This window comes from Ceratina calcarata, unplaced genomic scaffold (genome assembly GCF_001652005.2).
Source record: "Ceratina calcarata isolate Rehan_Ccalc_2016 unplaced genomic scaffold, ASM165200v1 scaffold192, whole genome shotgun sequence".
NCBI classification, from domain to species: domain Eukaryota; kingdom Metazoa; phylum Arthropoda; class Insecta; order Hymenoptera; family Apidae; genus Ceratina; species Ceratina calcarata.
Window position 1 is genome coordinate 114,315 of NW_017140723.1, and position 18,421 is coordinate 132,735.

General features: G+C 40.4%; 1 protein-coding gene across 2 annotated transcripts in view; it reads right to left on the reverse strand.

The window, feature by feature from the left end:
• Positions 1-2,047: 2,047 nt before the first annotated feature.
• The window catches only part of LOC108621988 (uncharacterized), a 146,433-nt gene continuing 130,059 nt past the window's right edge, over positions 2,048-18,421 (reverse strand). For both annotated transcript variants that reach the window (XM_026811143.1, XM_026811142.1), the window contains exon 4: positions 2,048-2,404. In XM_026811143.1, the coding sequence (XP_026666944.1) occupies positions 2,069-2,404 (336 nt within the window). In that variant the 3' untranslated portion in view covers positions 2,048-2,068. The remainder of the gene's footprint in view (positions 2,405-18,421) is intronic.

Below are 18,421 nucleotides of genomic sequence, written 5' to 3' on the forward strand. Positions count from 1 at the left end.
ACCTATGGAAGTGCTAAGTGCGATTTCGTCATTATTTTGCTTCGGAGGAACGCCGTTGGAATATCTCGATGGCATCGGGACACGTCGAAATGTCTCCTCCCTTCCTGCTGTTGACCCCTCGCCGACGAATAACCCACACTCCCTGCCCCGTATTAACCTTAATTTCGTTGGGTCCCGCGGTGAATTCGAATCCGGTTATGTTATCTGAACGACCCCGTCGCATGATAATTTTCCAGTGATTACATTGTATCGGGCATCAAACGTTAGCTGCAAAAATTGTCCTACATTATCGAGCAAGAGGTATGAAGAATTGTATTTGCTTTTATTGGCTCATTGCGATGAACAATATTGTTTAAAGCTACCGTCATAACATATTAAGTGGAGAGAACAATTCCCGATAAAATATTATTGAGTCGGGTTTGTAAACTTTTCTACCAACAACATTTTCGCTTTTCGAGTATCATATTTTATCAACACCGGTCCTATCATCACTTTCCAATTATCACGCGGCGGTGTTTATTCAATCTCGCGAAAAACGTGCTTCCGATGGAACATGCAAAATTACAAAAGGGATTAGGTCGATCCCGTCGAACGGGTGAGTTGCTCCGCTCCCCTTCACCGCCGTGAGGCGGGAGAGGCGGTCGGAGCGGGGGAGAAAGAAGAAGGCGGAAGCGGCGAAAAATGGAAGAGAGGAAATTCGACTCGCCGCGGTCTTTAAGCGGTGAAAAGCGGAGAACTGTTTTAAAAACTCGGCGCAAGTTTTATTCCCCTCGGTGTGTCTCGAACTCTCTGCCCGCACAACTTTCGCGCACCTGTACCTACCCCGTGCCGTCGCGTCGCGTCTCGTCGCCTGGTACCGTCTACCAAGAAACTTCTTTATTGAAAACTATTTGTTGTGTTTTCCAATCCGCGACTTACAGAAGTCGTAAACGAAAAATTATACCGCCCTAACGAACCGCGCTTTCCGTGCGGCACGTGCGCCGACCACGGAAATCCGGTTATTGGATGCGGGAGTCTGAAAGCGAATTTATTGAGATGGATGATCTCTGCTTCGACTCGTTACTTTACGATCTGCTAACGTACCATTGTACTATTGTCGCTTTACCGTGATTATCCAATATTTATTTTTTTTATTTAACATTAAAAAAAAGATAATCAATTTCATATAAAACGTTTCCGTTTTAAACGACGATCTCTTTCAGCCTGGACAATATCCTCATTAATTTTTAACAACATACTCGATTCGTTGTTATATCAAGTTTCCCATAACGGCGCACGCAACTATCGCAGTAAACAATTTATATCCACCGTATGCGACTACGTTTCAAACGTGAAAAAATAAATTCACCACGTGCAGCCAGTGAGGTCTGCAATAATAATAACGAAGTTAATCTCGCATGGTGGATCGTTAAAACTCGACTAACTGTCGAGCACGCTCGAAACGAGTACGGCCGCTTGTAATAATTAGGGAAAAATTTGAAAGAACAAAAACGCTAACCACTTTGCCGTGGGACAGATAACGATCGCATGTGAAACGTTAGCGTTAAGAGAGACGAGATTTTTCGATCGTTTACTGCGTATCGAACTCTCGACGTTTAAATTCACTTCTCCACGGCCGAAATTCAACTCGATTCGTTAGTGAAAACTGGAAATTGAAAATCCATTCAAACTCTTCCCTATGTCTCTATTGTCTAGCTATCAAATTAAAAACTTCACCTTCTTTTTACCAACCTGTTAGTGTACAAAAAATTTTTATTTTCATTTTATTATAGAATTTTCGCTAAACTTTGAATTCATTTTTTTTTAGTCAATTCGTATATTCATTAATATTTTATAAATTGAATACGTGAGAGGCTTAGAAAAACAACTATAATGATTGAAATATTTTTGTACTGCGTTGCAATTAAGCAAAATGAAAATTTTGTTAAAAAATATTCACGAAGATAATACTTTCTCTACTTATGCGCGGAGCCATACGATGGGAGCCTAGTATTAACCGGATATCGTTAAACAGAACAACAGTATACTGCTATACGATCCATTATTCCGGGCGGGGCTTAAACTGTCGTTAACGACTTTTCGCGCGTTCCACACGTAACGTCGTTACACGAAACTGTCCTCCTAAGTGGCTCGCCGGCTCGAAACCAACTTTTCTCCCCAATTTTTTTTTCCCTCTCCGAACCCCACCTCTACTCTTCCTTCTTTTTTCATTTCGCCCGTACCTGTTTCGTGAGCCAACGTGAGGGAACATCGCGATTCCGCCCGAAACTTGCCAGTTTTCCGTGTTAATTGCCGCATTATCGCGACCTGTTGTGTTCACCCCCGTCCTCCTCCTTGCGAACTCCTGCGAGATACCGCCCCTACGTTCCGCGCGGTATATACATATAATGTATGCCAGACTTACCTGGAACAGAAAGATAAGAATATGTTAGATTGTTGTTTCATTGCGTAATGTTTACTGGAAACTAGGAGGAATAGCGTGATAACGTGCACGTTCAAAAGGATGGTTTGTGGTTGGATAAGGTTGGCGCGACGCTCTAAAATTGCGGGTATGCATCATTTTAATTCCGTTCTATGTGTATTCGTATTATACGGTAATAATTTATTCCCGTTTTATTATGTATATTATACCCAAACCATTTTTAATACAAGTATAATGATAATAATTGAAATGAAAGGTGAAGCGCAACAGTCGTACTGAAAACAGTTTTACGCGGCCGCAGATTATATCGAAAAGATTATCTTCGCTCTCAGACATGTCTAGAATGAAGTAAAACAAGGTAGAATTTACTTTCAGGTGAGCCTGAACTAACTCGAAATTTATTGGTCCCAAAAGATATATTTCATGATAAATGTGAAAGATATTTGGCCAAATACATGCTTTAGCAACGGAAGAATTGTTTACGTCTCGAAACTTACACTTACGCAAATCTTTGTAATAAATCGGTCCTCCCTGCTTCTATTCTACTATATTACACGATGTACAGTTAGTCTATTTTAATCTGTCAACCGGTTCAAGCAAGCAGTCGTGCTTGTAAAAATCGTGTTACATAATTTACTGTACTATCATTTTATTACGTAAATTGAAATAAATTATTGTGCTGAATATTTTACGTATTTCATTAAAGGTTCATCGTAAGAATTTAATAATCGACAGTACAAGAAAGTACTTCAAAGAAACAGGAGTTTATTAGAAGAAATGTACTCGTCCATTGCTGAACACTCATTAAGTTTTTATTCATTTCCTTATTATTCTCGGTTCCACCTGTTATACTTTATCCTGCGTCGTTCGAGAAGAGCGCAACGTTTCTTCGTTTCTATTTTCCACGAAAGTTCACGGTCCAGAAGTCGGCCAACGCTGAGAATATCTTCCCGTTTCGAATTTGCGCGACGAAATCGGGGTTATTAATGTCAGTGCGCGTTCTAATTTCGTCAAAGGGGTTGGACGACAGAGAGGTGAACCACTTCGCACGAACGGCCGTACCAAGAGATCGAAACACGTAACGTGAAGATAAAATTATTTAATTACCATTCACCTATATCACAGGGTGCGTCAAAGTAAATGTAACTAAATTTAATTTTTCCTCAGATGAAAGTAGAGTAACGAAGCAAAGTAAATTTTATTCCATTGGATTCGCGGTACTTCTTGAATTATGCGTATTTTCATTTTTGTATTGCTTCGTCAGTGTGTGTTTTCAAATTATCGAACAAACTTTTTGATATTTTGGAAATGTATCGTAAAGGAAAAACAGTATGAAATTGTTCGTTTAATCACTGTTTGCAAAGATATTGTTTCAAGAGCAATTAAAAGATTTAAAGAGTTTGGTCAATAAAACGATCGTCCTGAAGAAACTGCACTGTGAGCACTTCCAGAAAACGCAAAATCATCAAGAAAAGCAAAATCCGAGAGTCTCAATGAAAAGTAGTCAGAGAATCATAGACCGATGGACTACTCAGCGTCTGATCAATTTTTGAGGCCAGGGTCTGTACTAAACTGCACAAAAGTATGACATTTGTGAAGCAATCGTGGTATCGGGGATCGGATAGAATTACGCTAAAAGTCTGCGGTTCATCGCCGAAAATTTCAAAAAGCGTTTGGAGTTATTCTTCAAAAGTTGTTGCGCAAATAAAATTATGAATCGCAATCATTTTGCCGCAAGATTATATCACAAATTCTTAAAATTGTTCTTTAAAGAGGTAAAAAATATAATCATATATCATTATATCGACAAATTGTGCAGAAGCAGACAGATTAAGGAAAAGGAAAACATCCATGGAATGCTAAATTGCATGGAAATAAGACCAGCGGAATGGTTAAACGATTTCCTTGAAGCACGACTGGTAAACAAGAAACGTCAATCTTCATAATACAATAGGTATCGATAATCAATGTAGTCAAGAAGATTGTGTCTCGAACCGAACAAGGAGACACGAAATATGATATTCGCTGGTGTGAAATTATTTCATGTTATTGACAACGTCTTAGTTGCAAAATTGTGTAACGAATAAAATTTTTTATTTTATTTATGAAGAAGTATAGACGCAATAATGAGAAAATTTTGTAAAACTTTACTCTCTGTAATTTTTCCTAAAAGTTCATCGCATTTATTACATTGAAATATTGGGCACAGCTTTTTATAGCATTTCTTCAACTTTTTGCATAGATCTTACGATTTATACAAGCTTAAATAGGAAAACGTTCAATCATTCTTGTAATTAGAGAGTTTATCATACCCTGTAATAATTTCATTTTCACATATTACTTGTTGAAGAGGATGAGGAATCAGCGATAATCCAGCCAAGTCTCTTTCATAATCGGCCGATTGGGAGGTTTACGGGGAACGGGATGACACGGAAACGGTTATTCTTCAAACAAGTCGTCGGCAATGTGCACCGCGTGCACCGTAGTCCAGGAACCAGTTCGTGCTTCGATGCGTCGACTCAATGCCGACAATCATTTGAAAGGGAGCAAAAGTTCTTTTGAACGAGTCCAGGAATCCAGCCGGCAGCGAGCAGTACTCCTTCGATTATCGTTTTTGCTCGGCGAACAAAACGGGACATTCCCGGGATAACTAGAGCGATCGAGTTAATACGAGACGGCCAGATAAAGGAAAATGAGGTGAGAGGACGCAAAGACAATCTTCGGTGTTATTTAATGGAGAAAACTGACGCTCGGGTTCTTGGCTACAATCGTGCGATTATTTATAACATTAACAGAAAAAATTCAGTATTTATTTATTCACAAACAGGTCGTCCATTTATTCGAGGAAAAACGTTTAAAATTAATGATAATAATTTTAAGCGAAAATTTCAAAAAGGTGTCTTTTGACATCGCTTGGTAGAAATAGTATTAAAGGATTTATAAAGTACAAGAATCTTTTCAAACCAAAGCAGTATAGAAGAAGATTTTCCATAGCACGAAGTAAACATTATACAGTAACAACAATACTGAATAATTATGGAGGCGGTGCAAAAGACGAAAAACGTGAGAGTGGAAAGTCAAAATCATTCAAGAGCTTGTCAAGGTTGTTAAGCAATCCTTCCCTTAACTAATACACCTCGATACCATCTAATTAAAGGTTTTATAAGGCACGAGAGTTTTAAGGATCCGCCACCATTCTATTTAATATTATTCGTAATGAGCGTGCATAAGTATAGGGCCTGGCAAATTCGCGTTCGCTGAGAACGATATTCTTTTCAACGTCCAGTGATGTTGCGGAGGTGGACCGTGAAGACGTACCGAGGAAACGGCAAACAAGGCCGCAAACGACGTCCTTACGACTGGCAACCTCCTTCTCGTAGCCTCTCTCCTCGAAATGTTACGCTGCCACGGGCAAATTTACTATGCAAATTAGCAGATGTATTTCTGGCCGTGACCAGACCCCGGACCCGGCGAGAATGCTGTCGGAAAGATCGCGGTGAAAAAAAAAAACTCCGTTCCGCAGCTCGACCGGAAACGTCCGGCTCGCAAGAATAATTACGTAATCACGAACGAAACGTCGGAGCAAAAAGTGGTTCGCCCGACTTTAATCCGGACGGTTTTTGCGTCTTACGTGTACCCACACGAACACGTAACCCGAAGACGCGTGAATCACGGTAAAGGAGAGAGACCCGAGCGAGAGCGAAAAATGCGGTAAAAATTAGGGGCGGGAGAGTAACCAAGCGGGAAGAACGAGGGAAAAATCACGAAGGAGGCGGTATGACAAGCGGGATAACGTTATAAAGCGACGAGGCGATCTCGCGGCGATACAAATTCGAAATTACATGCCGCCGCCACCGCCGACGCCACGGGAAACGCCGAAGATAATATGCAAAAGAGAAGCTTAAAAAGTAATTACCGGTGAAGAGGGAGTGCTTGTTAAAAATTGGCGTACATAAAAAGTTTTCTAATTTCAGGATCCGAGGATGGAGACGAAAGGTGCACGCGTGCGCACGCGTAATCGAGGCCTGGAAACACGTCCGCGAGAGAGAGAACCCGTCAGATGAACGACGACAGAGCGACGTATGGACATGGTGTCTATGGGTACGTAGAGATGTGCGCGACAGAGGTGAGATCACTCGAATAATTTAATATACGAATATTTCGCAACTACTCGAATGCTACGAATGAGCTTCGAGTATTCCGGTATTGTGCCCATACGTACTCGCTGACTATAGCTACGGAAATATCTGCGCCGTTCCAGTATTTGAATAACGCTCGGAAGCTTCTATTGTCGTACATTTTTGCTGTTCAATTGATAATAAACTCGGCGTTGCTTTCCGAACGAAATAACATATAAACCGACTAAATTCGTCAAAAGGAAACGTTAATATAATAATAGAGAGACACGCTACGTATATTACAGTAAATTTTCTCGTCTTCACTATACAAGCACGTAACTTCATTAAACTCGTGCTTAGTTATTAAACCGAACAGATAGCTATTAATTATTTAACTGTTTCTTGCTTCATAAACAGATCGATATCGTTGCTAACAAAAACCAACCATTTCACTCTATTCAAACAGATGCTCCTCTTCCGAGAAGTTGTTCGTTTCGCGTGGCACAGTTGTAGCTCATATTTAACAGCACGCATTTAACAAACATACTGCACAGTATCGCCCCATTAACCTAATTAGGTATATGGTATATGGTATTAGAACCATTTGCAATTGTATGCAGGGCCGACGGACAGACGCCAGACCGAAGAAATGGTTGAGCGCACGAACCCCGGGGCGCCAGAGAGCGAGCGCTGCGTTTCGAGTTCTAGATTCCGAGTAGAATTTATGTTTGACCAGCGCTGTCTGTGCTCCACTTGAAATTTTTTCCGCGTAGATTTTCGTTTGAAAAACGGGAATTCACCCTGGGTACCGTAACTCTTTTCGCTCGGATTCTTTTCAACGTTTAATATCACGCGCTCCTACCTCACTTTTCCTATCTTCCCCCTTTTTTTTCCACTCGCTTTTTCATTTTTTGCTTTTCGGTTTCCTGGTGTTTTCGTTTTATGAACGTGATTCGTTGTCTCTTAAACGCGCGAATGAGCACACATGATATTAAACGCGGTGCGTGATGATGATACGAGTGAATCCGGTGCTTTTATTTCTCTTGCATTCGCTGCGAAGGAGAGGAAAGTAGATGCACTTCGAATGCTACGTTACCAGGCCATACACGTGTACACAATGATGTTACGCAAATCAAAATTTAATCGTGCAAAACGAGTTCGATTATCAATGGAAATTTTTGATATAAAAAAGAACTTCCCTTCTATTCTTATTAAACTGCAAATTTTTATGCAAAATAAAACATTCGTGATATCAATTAAAAAAATGAAACCTGGATTCACTCTTACTATTCAAAATTAATCACGCCTATTATGCTTTTCACGTTCTGTTGAATTTTGCATATTACACGCAGTCTTTATCCTCTCTGCATACCTAATTTTTCTACAACTGCATAAAATCTGCAGTCTCATTATTATAGTCCAAGGCGATTGCATATTTCGCAATTCGTAACATACGTAGACACATTGAGCCAGGTCGAAAAACATTTCGAACTCGTTGAAGCTTAATTGCACTATCGGGCGGAGAACGTGCAGCGTGATTCCATTAAATCTATTACTCGTTACCGCAAGTTTTCAAGACCCTGTTCGCGACGGTTCGCGGTAGAGAAAGGAGGAGAGAGGAGAAACTCATTACAGAGCATTTAAGACGTCCCTTCAATACGCAGAAATCGCGGTGCACTCGACGTATCGACGCCGTTCGCCGATCTTTAACGATAATTGGCGGCGTATCGAAGCCGAGTTTCATGGAAAATATCTTCGACAACCCTCCTCGGCCTCGTCTCACCCTTTGGATCGTTGTTGCGCGACCCGCGCCGTCCCGTGAATCGGCAATTGGAAATTTATTGTACGCGATCGGTTACGTACGAGGCAATTACCGTGGCGCGGCACTGCTTCAACGATAATCTACCTAGTGAACTTTAAAAGAAGTTCGCGAACATAACGAGTGCGACGGCGAGTTCCGGATCACGTGTATAGATTTAAATGGTCACTGCTTAAGGGGACAGACTTCGATGCGATAAGGCAGAATTTCAATGTTATCCACGAAATTGACAAAAAATTTGGATTTACGAGATTACACTTTCCGTCCCCATACAGAATTTCCCATTAATTTGAAATGGATGATTGCACATGAAGAAGTGATTCGAAAATTTAGAATAAATTTTGTTCTCAAGAAAATCGACTTTTAAGTCCCACCGAGTACGTTTGGCTGTTAAAACGAAAGATCGTCTTTACATAACAAGAGTCGTAATAACTGAGTTTTATAAGATCGGTAGGTAAATCACATTCGAATTTTAAGAAACGCGGAATGCATTCCGAAGTTCGAACGCAGCAGCTTGCGAAACATGCCGTCAGCTCTTTCCGTTAGCAATCCCCTATCCTATTCTTTCTCGGGCTCGTCCGTTCCGCTGCATGACAAGCTGCGCTCGAGAGATCTCTCTATTATCATACCCGTTCTCGTCTGTCGTTTCATAGTACGGAACGGACGTGTGACGCGACGACGCGACGCGACGGCCGCTTCGTATGGCACATTTTTCAAACGTCTCCGCGGCAAAGTAAAAATCTGACGGGCCAGGGTTCAGGTGATACCCAGATACTCGCGGCGCGGTCAGAGCCATTCTGGAAAATCCTCACGAGCGAGCCATCGGTTTCGGGATACGCCAGCCGTGGTTCTTAAACACCGTGGCTACGAAATCACGTGGCGCGGCTGCTGTCTGCCTGAATATCCACCGTACGTGCTGGAAACTCAGGCCACCGGTGAAGGTAATAACGTATTTCTCGACGGAAACTGGGGATCCATTGTTATGAAATTTGCTATGGTTGATGCGTCGTCGTTACGATCAATGCTTGCATTCTGATACATGTAAAAATCTGTACCCGTAGATTTTTCTATAGATAATTGACGAGCCAATTCTTTTTCAATCATCGTTATAAGTCAATCTACAAAGTGCACCAATAAAAGGAACAAACACTTACTAACTACAATACATATGTACAGTTAAGTGCAAAAATAGTCAATCGTAGGCAATTTTTTTTGACATTTCCATAGTAATAATAGAATGTATATCTCTTATTTTTTAAGAACTCTATTATTTATGATAACAAGTCATAATCGGTTCATAATTATTCAGTCGCGACTTTGCCCGTACTAATTCTCGTGTATGTATAGAATAAATAAAAGTCGCTAAGTTGTGGAACATCAAAGATATGGAGGATTTTCTAAATATACCTTTTATACCTTTTCATCTTCTTAGTGGATGATGGAAGATAGACAGAAATTGATTTTTAGACATTTATGTGGACAATTATGAACGAAAACCAAGCCTTGATTAACTCATTGATCTTTAAAAATATTGATAAATACATAAAACCACGTTTTCACCAATAGGGCGTGAATTTTGGAAAATCCATAAATTAATTTTTAAAGAATTGATTATTTAAATTTTTCTTTTGAAAAAATCATAATAATATTGTTTGCTTTACAAATATGCCTTATGACACTCCGGAGTATATAAAAAAGCTACTGTCCATCGTCGTAGATTCTTCAGTCGTTTATAAGATCTTTGATAAAATACAAACAATCGTTTTCTCTTTATACAATAGTAAGATAAGTATGCAAATGTTGTACTAAATATTTCCAGGCGAAGCTAAATGCGCTCCGAAACAAAGAATTAGTCCAATCGTGTTTGATTATCATTTCCCTCTCGTTAAACTTTGCCACGCGAAGACCAGAAGGAATCACAGGCACGGGCGCGCAGACACTATCACAAGCTATCGTTTCGTTGAATAAAGATTCGAATCTGTTGTATCAATGGAACTATCCGTTTCGATAAAGATACCTCTATAGCCACCGCAGTTCAGACAATGGGCACCAAGACATCGTCAAAGTAATACGAACGATAAGCGTGAAAGTATTTAATTGAAATCCGACTTTTTTAAAAATGTAGGAACAAACGAAATCGACCGAACGGATTATTGGTGATAGACGGTGAATCCTTTGTCTCTTGAATCTGATTCTGTAATTCAACTCCGTTGATGAATCTTTTCCCTTTAGTAGTACAATAGTAATATTCTTACATCGGCCAATCGCTTCTTTCAGCGTTCTAGATAGAACCATTAGTTGCTTGCAAATAATGTATATGCACGGCGTTGCATAAAATAAAGGGAAATTACAAAAAAAACTATCACAAGCTATCGTTTCGTTGAATAAAGATTCGAATCTGTTGTATCAATGGAACTATCCGTTTCGATAAAGATACCTCTATAGCCACCGCAGTTCAGACAATGGGCACCAAGACATCGTCAAAGTAATACGAACGATAAGCGTGAAAGTATTTAATTGAAATCCGACTTTTTTAAAAATGTAGGAACAAACGAAATCGACCGAACGGATTATTGGTGATAGACGGTGAATCCTTTGTCTCTTGAATCTGATTCTGTAATTCAACTCCGTTGATGAATCTTTTCCCTTTAGTAGTACAATAGTAATATTCTTACATCGGCCAATCGCTTCTTTCAGCGTTCTAGATAGAACCATTAGTTGCTTGCAAATAATGTATATGCACGGCGTTGCATAAAATAAAGGGAAATTACAAAAAAAAAAGACGGAACGAATGTCGTTTTTTTTTACTCGTAAAAGTAAAGAGAGATGTTTAAGAAAAATCTATTAACCGAAGGTTGTGCCATGAACAGACATTAAAATCTATTAATGCGACCACAATGAATCGCCATAGGATGCCTATCTCTCACTGATTATTCGACTTCTCTCTGTGTAATTCGCTGGGCTTCGTATTGTTGTACGTGCCGCGGCGATGAATGCCCGCGGATAACGGACGCTGAATAGGAAATTTTATATGCCGAGAAACTAACGACTCGGTTAGATTCAGAGGTACTTCGCTAGTACCAACGTCAAAGATCCCTAAGCCGATCCCTCGATGAATAGCTTTGTCTCGCCGAATCCCTAGCCACCTTGCTCCTGATCCCATTAATTAAATTTCCAATATTCTTTAGATTGATTCGTTTAATAGAGAACTCCCTGTGTTCCGGGCTGGATAAAAGGATCGTTTCCATGGTAAGCTTCATTGCCGTTTTAATACGATTTTAATTATCGTCCGGCCTCTTTCCTTCGAACATCGAAAGCTCGCGGATGGAAAACAAATGGGCGATCAAAGAGAATAAATAGGATATGAAACGATGGTAAAAAGAAAAGGAAACCGAAAAAAAAAATAGAACGGGATGGTTCCCACCCACTATGGTTTCTATTATATTCGTAAGCGATTGCGTTTTAATAAATTCGAAACCGAACCAACGGAGGAAGGTAGGGAGAGAAGAAGGGAAAGAGACAAGACCGGCATAGGATTGAAACAGGAGGGGAAGGGAAAGGAGATATTTTTCGCGATGGAGAAAAATGCGGTTTACCGTGGAGGTTGTTCGATGGGCAAAACCGAGCGAGACCCTCGCTTCCTCGTTTCCTCCCTTTCTTCCGCCATCTCTGTCGCCGTAGCCGCGGACGAACAATAGAAAATGAGAAAACGGGAAAATAAACGAGGGAACCGTACAAAATTAGGAATGAGTATCTAATAACTGAAAAATGTGTCCTGGTATCCTAGGAACGGGGAGCAGAACGTGCGGGGAAAGTCAATGAGGGGTTCGCTTGGCCGCGGACGACGAGACGTCGCGCGCCGCTGGAATGAGAGTCGTACGAGAGGAATGACAATGCTAGCCGGGGCTATCGGGAGAGCGAGAGAGTTTAAAACTTCAGCCCCTCGTGGAAAATTTACAGCGGGCTGGATCCAGTGTGTCATTAAACACGTTGTTTCATAATTCATCGTACGATATCCATATATATATCCGTGTCTCTCATTTCCCTCTCCGCCTCGCGTCGATTCTTTTTCTTATATTTTGAAGAAATAATTCTCGTACCGCACCACGTCTGAATCTCTTGCCACAGCTTTGAAACACGAAGTCGGAAAAAGTAAACAAGATTCACTTCAAACAACAATTCTGTTTGTTGAACCTCTGTTAAATGAGATAAAATCCTAATCTGTTTTCGATGGAACTGAGTTTGAACGAATCTAAATAATTTCATTTTTGCAACATCGATCTGACCGCTGGCAGGATATTATACACGGAGACTCGTTAGGAGTCGGCGATCGTCCACGGTGATAAACGAAGCTATGCAGTCTGCAGAAAGAGGAGTGGGCCGGGGTATTACTAAGTAACTTTTAGCGAACCGTCCACGTTTAGCAACGGCACTCAGCAGCAGACACTTAACGAGATAAAGTCGTAAAATATTCAATTGGACGGACTACCAGCTAAGTGAATATCGTCCGCTTTTAAGGGCGGTTTCTTACGTGCCGAAACTTCGAACCCGCTCAATCCTTCTTCTGCTTGTCAATGAAATGAAATTAACTTCCCTGTGTGCGAAGCTAACTTTCCGCCGCATTGATTCCTCATCGTGAACCCGATACGAGATGGGATTTCGTTGTACAGAGCAATTGGTATCGAGTTCTCTACGGTTTATTGAATATACAGTATAAAAAAGAACTACCTGCTTCATTCTCCTTACAAAACTTTTTTAGATAATTGATTGCACCTTTCAAACCAATCATTTTATGATCTTTTTATTATATTATCTTTTATGTTACTATAAAACAAACTTGATTAAATCGAGAAATGATGTTTATTTAAATAGATTAAATGTAATTATTGTGAATTAATGAAAAGCCCATATTTTGCACTATTTTTGCCTGATTATAACTTATAACAGCGAAAAATGTCAAAATCGACGGAAAGTCTAAGTGACTACTCTTGTAGCCCTTATCCTCCCTTATTCCACTTAACTTGTAACCTCGAGTATTTTCCACCACAAGGCGATTACTATTAACATTTCATGACTCAAGGGGGCCCTTCAACATCTGGTGTCTTCCTACCATCAATTCAAGGAGAGGTCAGAAACGATCAAAGTCGATCAAATACCCTCGGAAGTTTCAGTATCACTCTCGAAATAACCAGCCCGCACGCGCGTACTCTGCCAACTTAAATTATGTTGGTGGCGACCCGAAGACCGAGCTAGAATCATGCTCTACAGCCTACAGAGCGATTTTACTAACTAGGACAAACTATAATTTCATTCCTGGTAACGCGTAACGTCAGAAAAAAACGTAATAGTGCAAAATTTGCACTTTGTCCCAAATCGAACCGCGCTGGCGTCGTTTACATAAATTAATTCTCATTATACATATGAAAAGAGAACCGAGCGGTTTTAGAAGAACAAAAGGAGAGTGGAATGGAAAATAATAAAATGCAATGAGAGTTCGTTACGCAGTTTGCCCACATAATTTTATTATAATTTGATTTCGGATAGAATCGTAATCCGTTCGAGATCTTAGAATCGTCCTATATACACACGAGGGTAGCTGGGCATCAGGAGCATAAGAAGGAGGGAGAAAATACAAATTGCTCCGATATCTCTGATAGGGTTCAAGCAACACTTCATGGCTAGACCCGGCGCGTACAAAGTGTACCGCACAGCTTTGCGAAGTCACTTTAAGCACGATATCGGACGACAGGGAGTCCATTACGAAGAAGTTGCGGTTTACATTGCCTCATCAGGAAGTCGTTAGCCTGGCCCACCGACACCTTCTGCCCTCCATGTACGCTGACACCCTCGCCCCTGAATCCCCTTCCATAGGCTCTTGATGTAGACCGGGATGTCTCGCATCCTTTAGGATGCCTCCCGTGAACAAAAGACTCCTCCATGGTGTCTTCATAGAGACCATCCGCTCTAACATATTTGCCGAAACCGCTGCAGTGAACCCACGAAAAAGTTTTAAGAGAACTGCGGAACTACCATCTTTAGGGGAACCACGCGTTTTCAACTGACACTAAATTCCCCACGACTTAATCTTCACGAGTTCCATTCTCGAAGCATACCCTCCCTTCGTACCTATAGATATTATTGAAAGATATGAAATGTGCCAATTTTTTGTGCGAAACCTGACAATGTTACTGATGTGGACAGTAAAACGTTTTGGACAATGATTTGTCGAATGTGTAAAACTGGTTGCAAATTCTATTCGCGTGATGAAGATCTACGACTATTTTCAAATTTCGCTGTGCAAGCAAATTTCTGATTCAAATACAGACGGCGGCGGCGACGTTACGAAACGAAGTTCAACGAAATTCGAAGTCACGGCGCACCTGGCTTGGCAATCAAGCCAGCTTTCGTGAAACCGTGTCGCTGAAGCAGCAACCGAAGTCGGTTCATATCCTCTCGATCTTCGATTGGAAGCGTAATCGGCATTCTTGCTTAAACATTAACCGGACCAGAAAGATGGATACCTCAGGGCGAACGGGGATCAAAGTCTTGCAGAGAGTTTAAAAGCGAACCGAGCTCTGAAAGAAAACTTTTCGGCTTTGATCAACAACGGTTTAATGATCGCGTTGTAGAACGAATTGCTGAAAGTAACTTATTGCGTTCATTGTGGGATCCATCTTTTGTTTCGCCCTCTACACACCACCTCTTCGATTCATCGGTTAAAAATTCGGTTTTACTTCCTCGTTCAATTCCTTCTCCGATATTATCAATTTGTTTTCTTATTGCTTTATCGACGTAGCTGAATTCTTGCTACCTTCGTTGGAAGATTTCTACGTAAGATCACAAAGTACCTCGTACTCTCGTATATAATCTTTTATATTCGTTCATTTTATGTTGGACTATGGCTTATTACATTTATGACAAATGGAAAGTTGTGTTCTTATTTATATTTGAATCTCAACAGAATTTTTACCAGAGAAAATTCCAAGAAAGCTTCTATTCATCTCTTAATCTTATACAGACGCAAATACATTTTAGGATCCAATCAATACACGAACTGAAGGTTCGTGAAAATATGATTTATACATGTCGTTTCGTCTTGCAACCACCGATATTTCGCAGAGATTCCTACCGCTCCACGCACGAGGGGATGGAGAAACCGAGAAAGAAGTTTCACGACGAAATCAACTAGCGCGTCCCTGGGGTGCTGAACATCAAAGAGGACCGAATTCTCGTTCAAGTTTTATCGATGCAAATATTCTTTTTGATTTAGATGGCCACGAAACAAGTCACGTCCGTGACCGTGACCACGCGCCGTGGCCGGGAAACAACTAGCCCTCGAGTCGTCGCGTATCCCCGCGGGATTCTCCCCGACGTGATAACTGAATTCCAAAGTCGCGCCGCCAGGTCGGCGACTTTCATATTTTTCTCGGCTTATCGCGTGCGCGAAACATCCCCGGCGATGCTATCCTCTCTCTTACAAAACGCCTTAAACGTGTTAGAATTATTATTAATGTCCACGAATGATATAGCATAGAACGTTAGATAGAAAATTTTATCATATATGAACATTTTTTTTTTAAACGATAGTTTCGACTATTGGAAATCTAAAGAAAGTAATGCCACTATTTTTGGTACTTCTATTCCATTTAAAATTTTTCACTCGGTATTTTTAATCGATTCTAAAGAACTGATTTATCGTGGATGTCAGCGATTTTCGGGATTGCACAGAGATGTTCAAAACTATCGAGTACATCTCATTTTCTTTATATCATGCTCAGATTTAAAAAAAAGAAGAGTCTTTTAAATAATGCAAACAAATAAATAAAATCCTGATATAAAGGAATAACGGTATATCGATTGATCTCCGTTATGAGGGAAGAGGTAGGAGACAAAAATCCAATCCTTTATCTCACTAAAGAAAGAACAATTCTTCAATTGCAAAAGTTGAAGTAAATGCGACTTCAAGCTTGGGACTCAACGTCGTACGGAATATTACTCTTTTAGTGAAACCGTTTGAAGTCGCAAAGTTTTCATCGTTCAAACCGTCGCAAGTTCGGCGATGGGAGGGGATCGTCCTCCATCGAATTTATTCAAGATTCACAATTCGCGGGTTTCTGCCACGCGCACCGCGTGGATAGATGAGACGCATTTACTGCGAACCATTCAGAGCAATTTCGGGAAATCGTGCAAGATTTCGCTTGTCTCGAATTCCACGACATTCCGCGGGCATTCAAACTAATTACTAAGAAGGATTAACTGTTCGATATATTTAGAACCGACTGTTCAAAGCCTCTCTTGAGATGTAAATCGCGATAACGAGCGAGTAAGTACAGAAACTAAAATCCACTCTGACAAGCCATATTCTTAAATTTTTTCACCAGATTAGAACGTTACTCTAAATGTATTAACCTTCGTTGGAAGATTTCTACGTAAGATCACAAAGTACCTCGTACTCTCGTATATAATCTTTTATATTCGTTCATTTTATGTTGGACTATGGCTTATTACATTTATGACAAATGGAAAGTTGTGTTCTTATTTATATTTGAATCTCAACAGAATTTTTACCAGAGAAAATTCCAAGAAAGCTTCTATTCATCTCTTAATCTTATACAGACGCAAATACATTTTAGGATCCAATCAATACACGAACTGAAGGTTCGTGAAAATATGATTTATACATGTCGTTTCGTCTTGCAACCACCGATATTTCGCAGAGATTCCTACCGCTCCACGCACGAGGGGATGGAGAAACCGAGAAAGAAGTTTCACGACGAAATCAACTAGCGCGTCCCTGGGGTGCTGAACATCAAAGAGGACCGAATTCTCGTTCAAGTTTTATCGATGCAAATATTCTTTTTGATTTAGATGGCCACGAAACAAGTCACGTCCGTGACCGTGACCACGCGCCGTGGCCGGGAAACAACTAGCCCTCGAGTCGTCGCGTATCCCCGCGGGATTCTCCCCGACGTGATAACTGAATTCCAAAGTCGCGCCGCCAGGTCGGCGACTTTCATATTTTTCTCGGCTTATCGCGTGCGCGAAACATCCCCGGCGATGCTATCCTCTCTCTTACAAAACGCCTTAAACGTGTTAGAATTATTATTAATGTCCACGAATGATATAGCATAGAACGTTAGATAGAAAATTTTATCATATATGAACATTTTTTTTTTAACGATAGTTTCGACTATTGGAAATCTAAAGAAAGTAATGCCACTATTTTTGGTACTTCTATTCCATTTAAAATTTTTCACTCGGTATTTTTAATCGATTCTAAAGAACTGATTTATCGTGGATGTCAGCGATTTTCGGGATTGCACAGAGATGTTCAAAACTATCGAGTACATCTCATTTTCTTTATATCATGCTCAGATTTAAAAAAAAGAAGAGTCTTTTAAATAATGCAAACAAATAAATAAAATCCTGATATAAAGGAATAACGGTATATCGATTGATCTCCGTTATGAGGGAAGAGGTAGGAGACAAAAATCCAATCCTTTATCTCACTAAAGAAAGAACAATTCTTCAATTGCAAAAGTTGAAGTAAATGCGACTTCAAGCTTGGGACTCAACGTCGTACGGAATATTACTCTTTTAGTGAAACCGTTTGAAGTCGCAAAGTTTTCATCGTTCAAACCGTCGCAAGTTCGGCGATGGGAGGGGATCGTCCTCCATCGAATTTATTCAAGATTCACAATTCGCGGGTTTCTGCCACGCGCACCGCGTGGATAGATGAGACGCATTTACTGCGAACCATTCAGAGCAATTTCGGGAAATCGTGCAAGATTTCGCTTGTCTCGAATTCCACGACATTCCGCGGGCATTCAAACTAATTACTAAGAAGGATTAACTGTTCGATATATTTAGAACCGACTGTTCAAAGCCTCTCTTGAGATGTAAATCGCGATAACGAGCGAGTAAGTACAGAAACTAAAATCCACTCTGACAAGCCATATTCTTAAATTTTTTCACCAGATTAGAACGTTACTCTAAATGTATTTCACAAGACGAGAAATAAATTAATAACATTTATCTGCAAAATTATTAACACTAAATCTA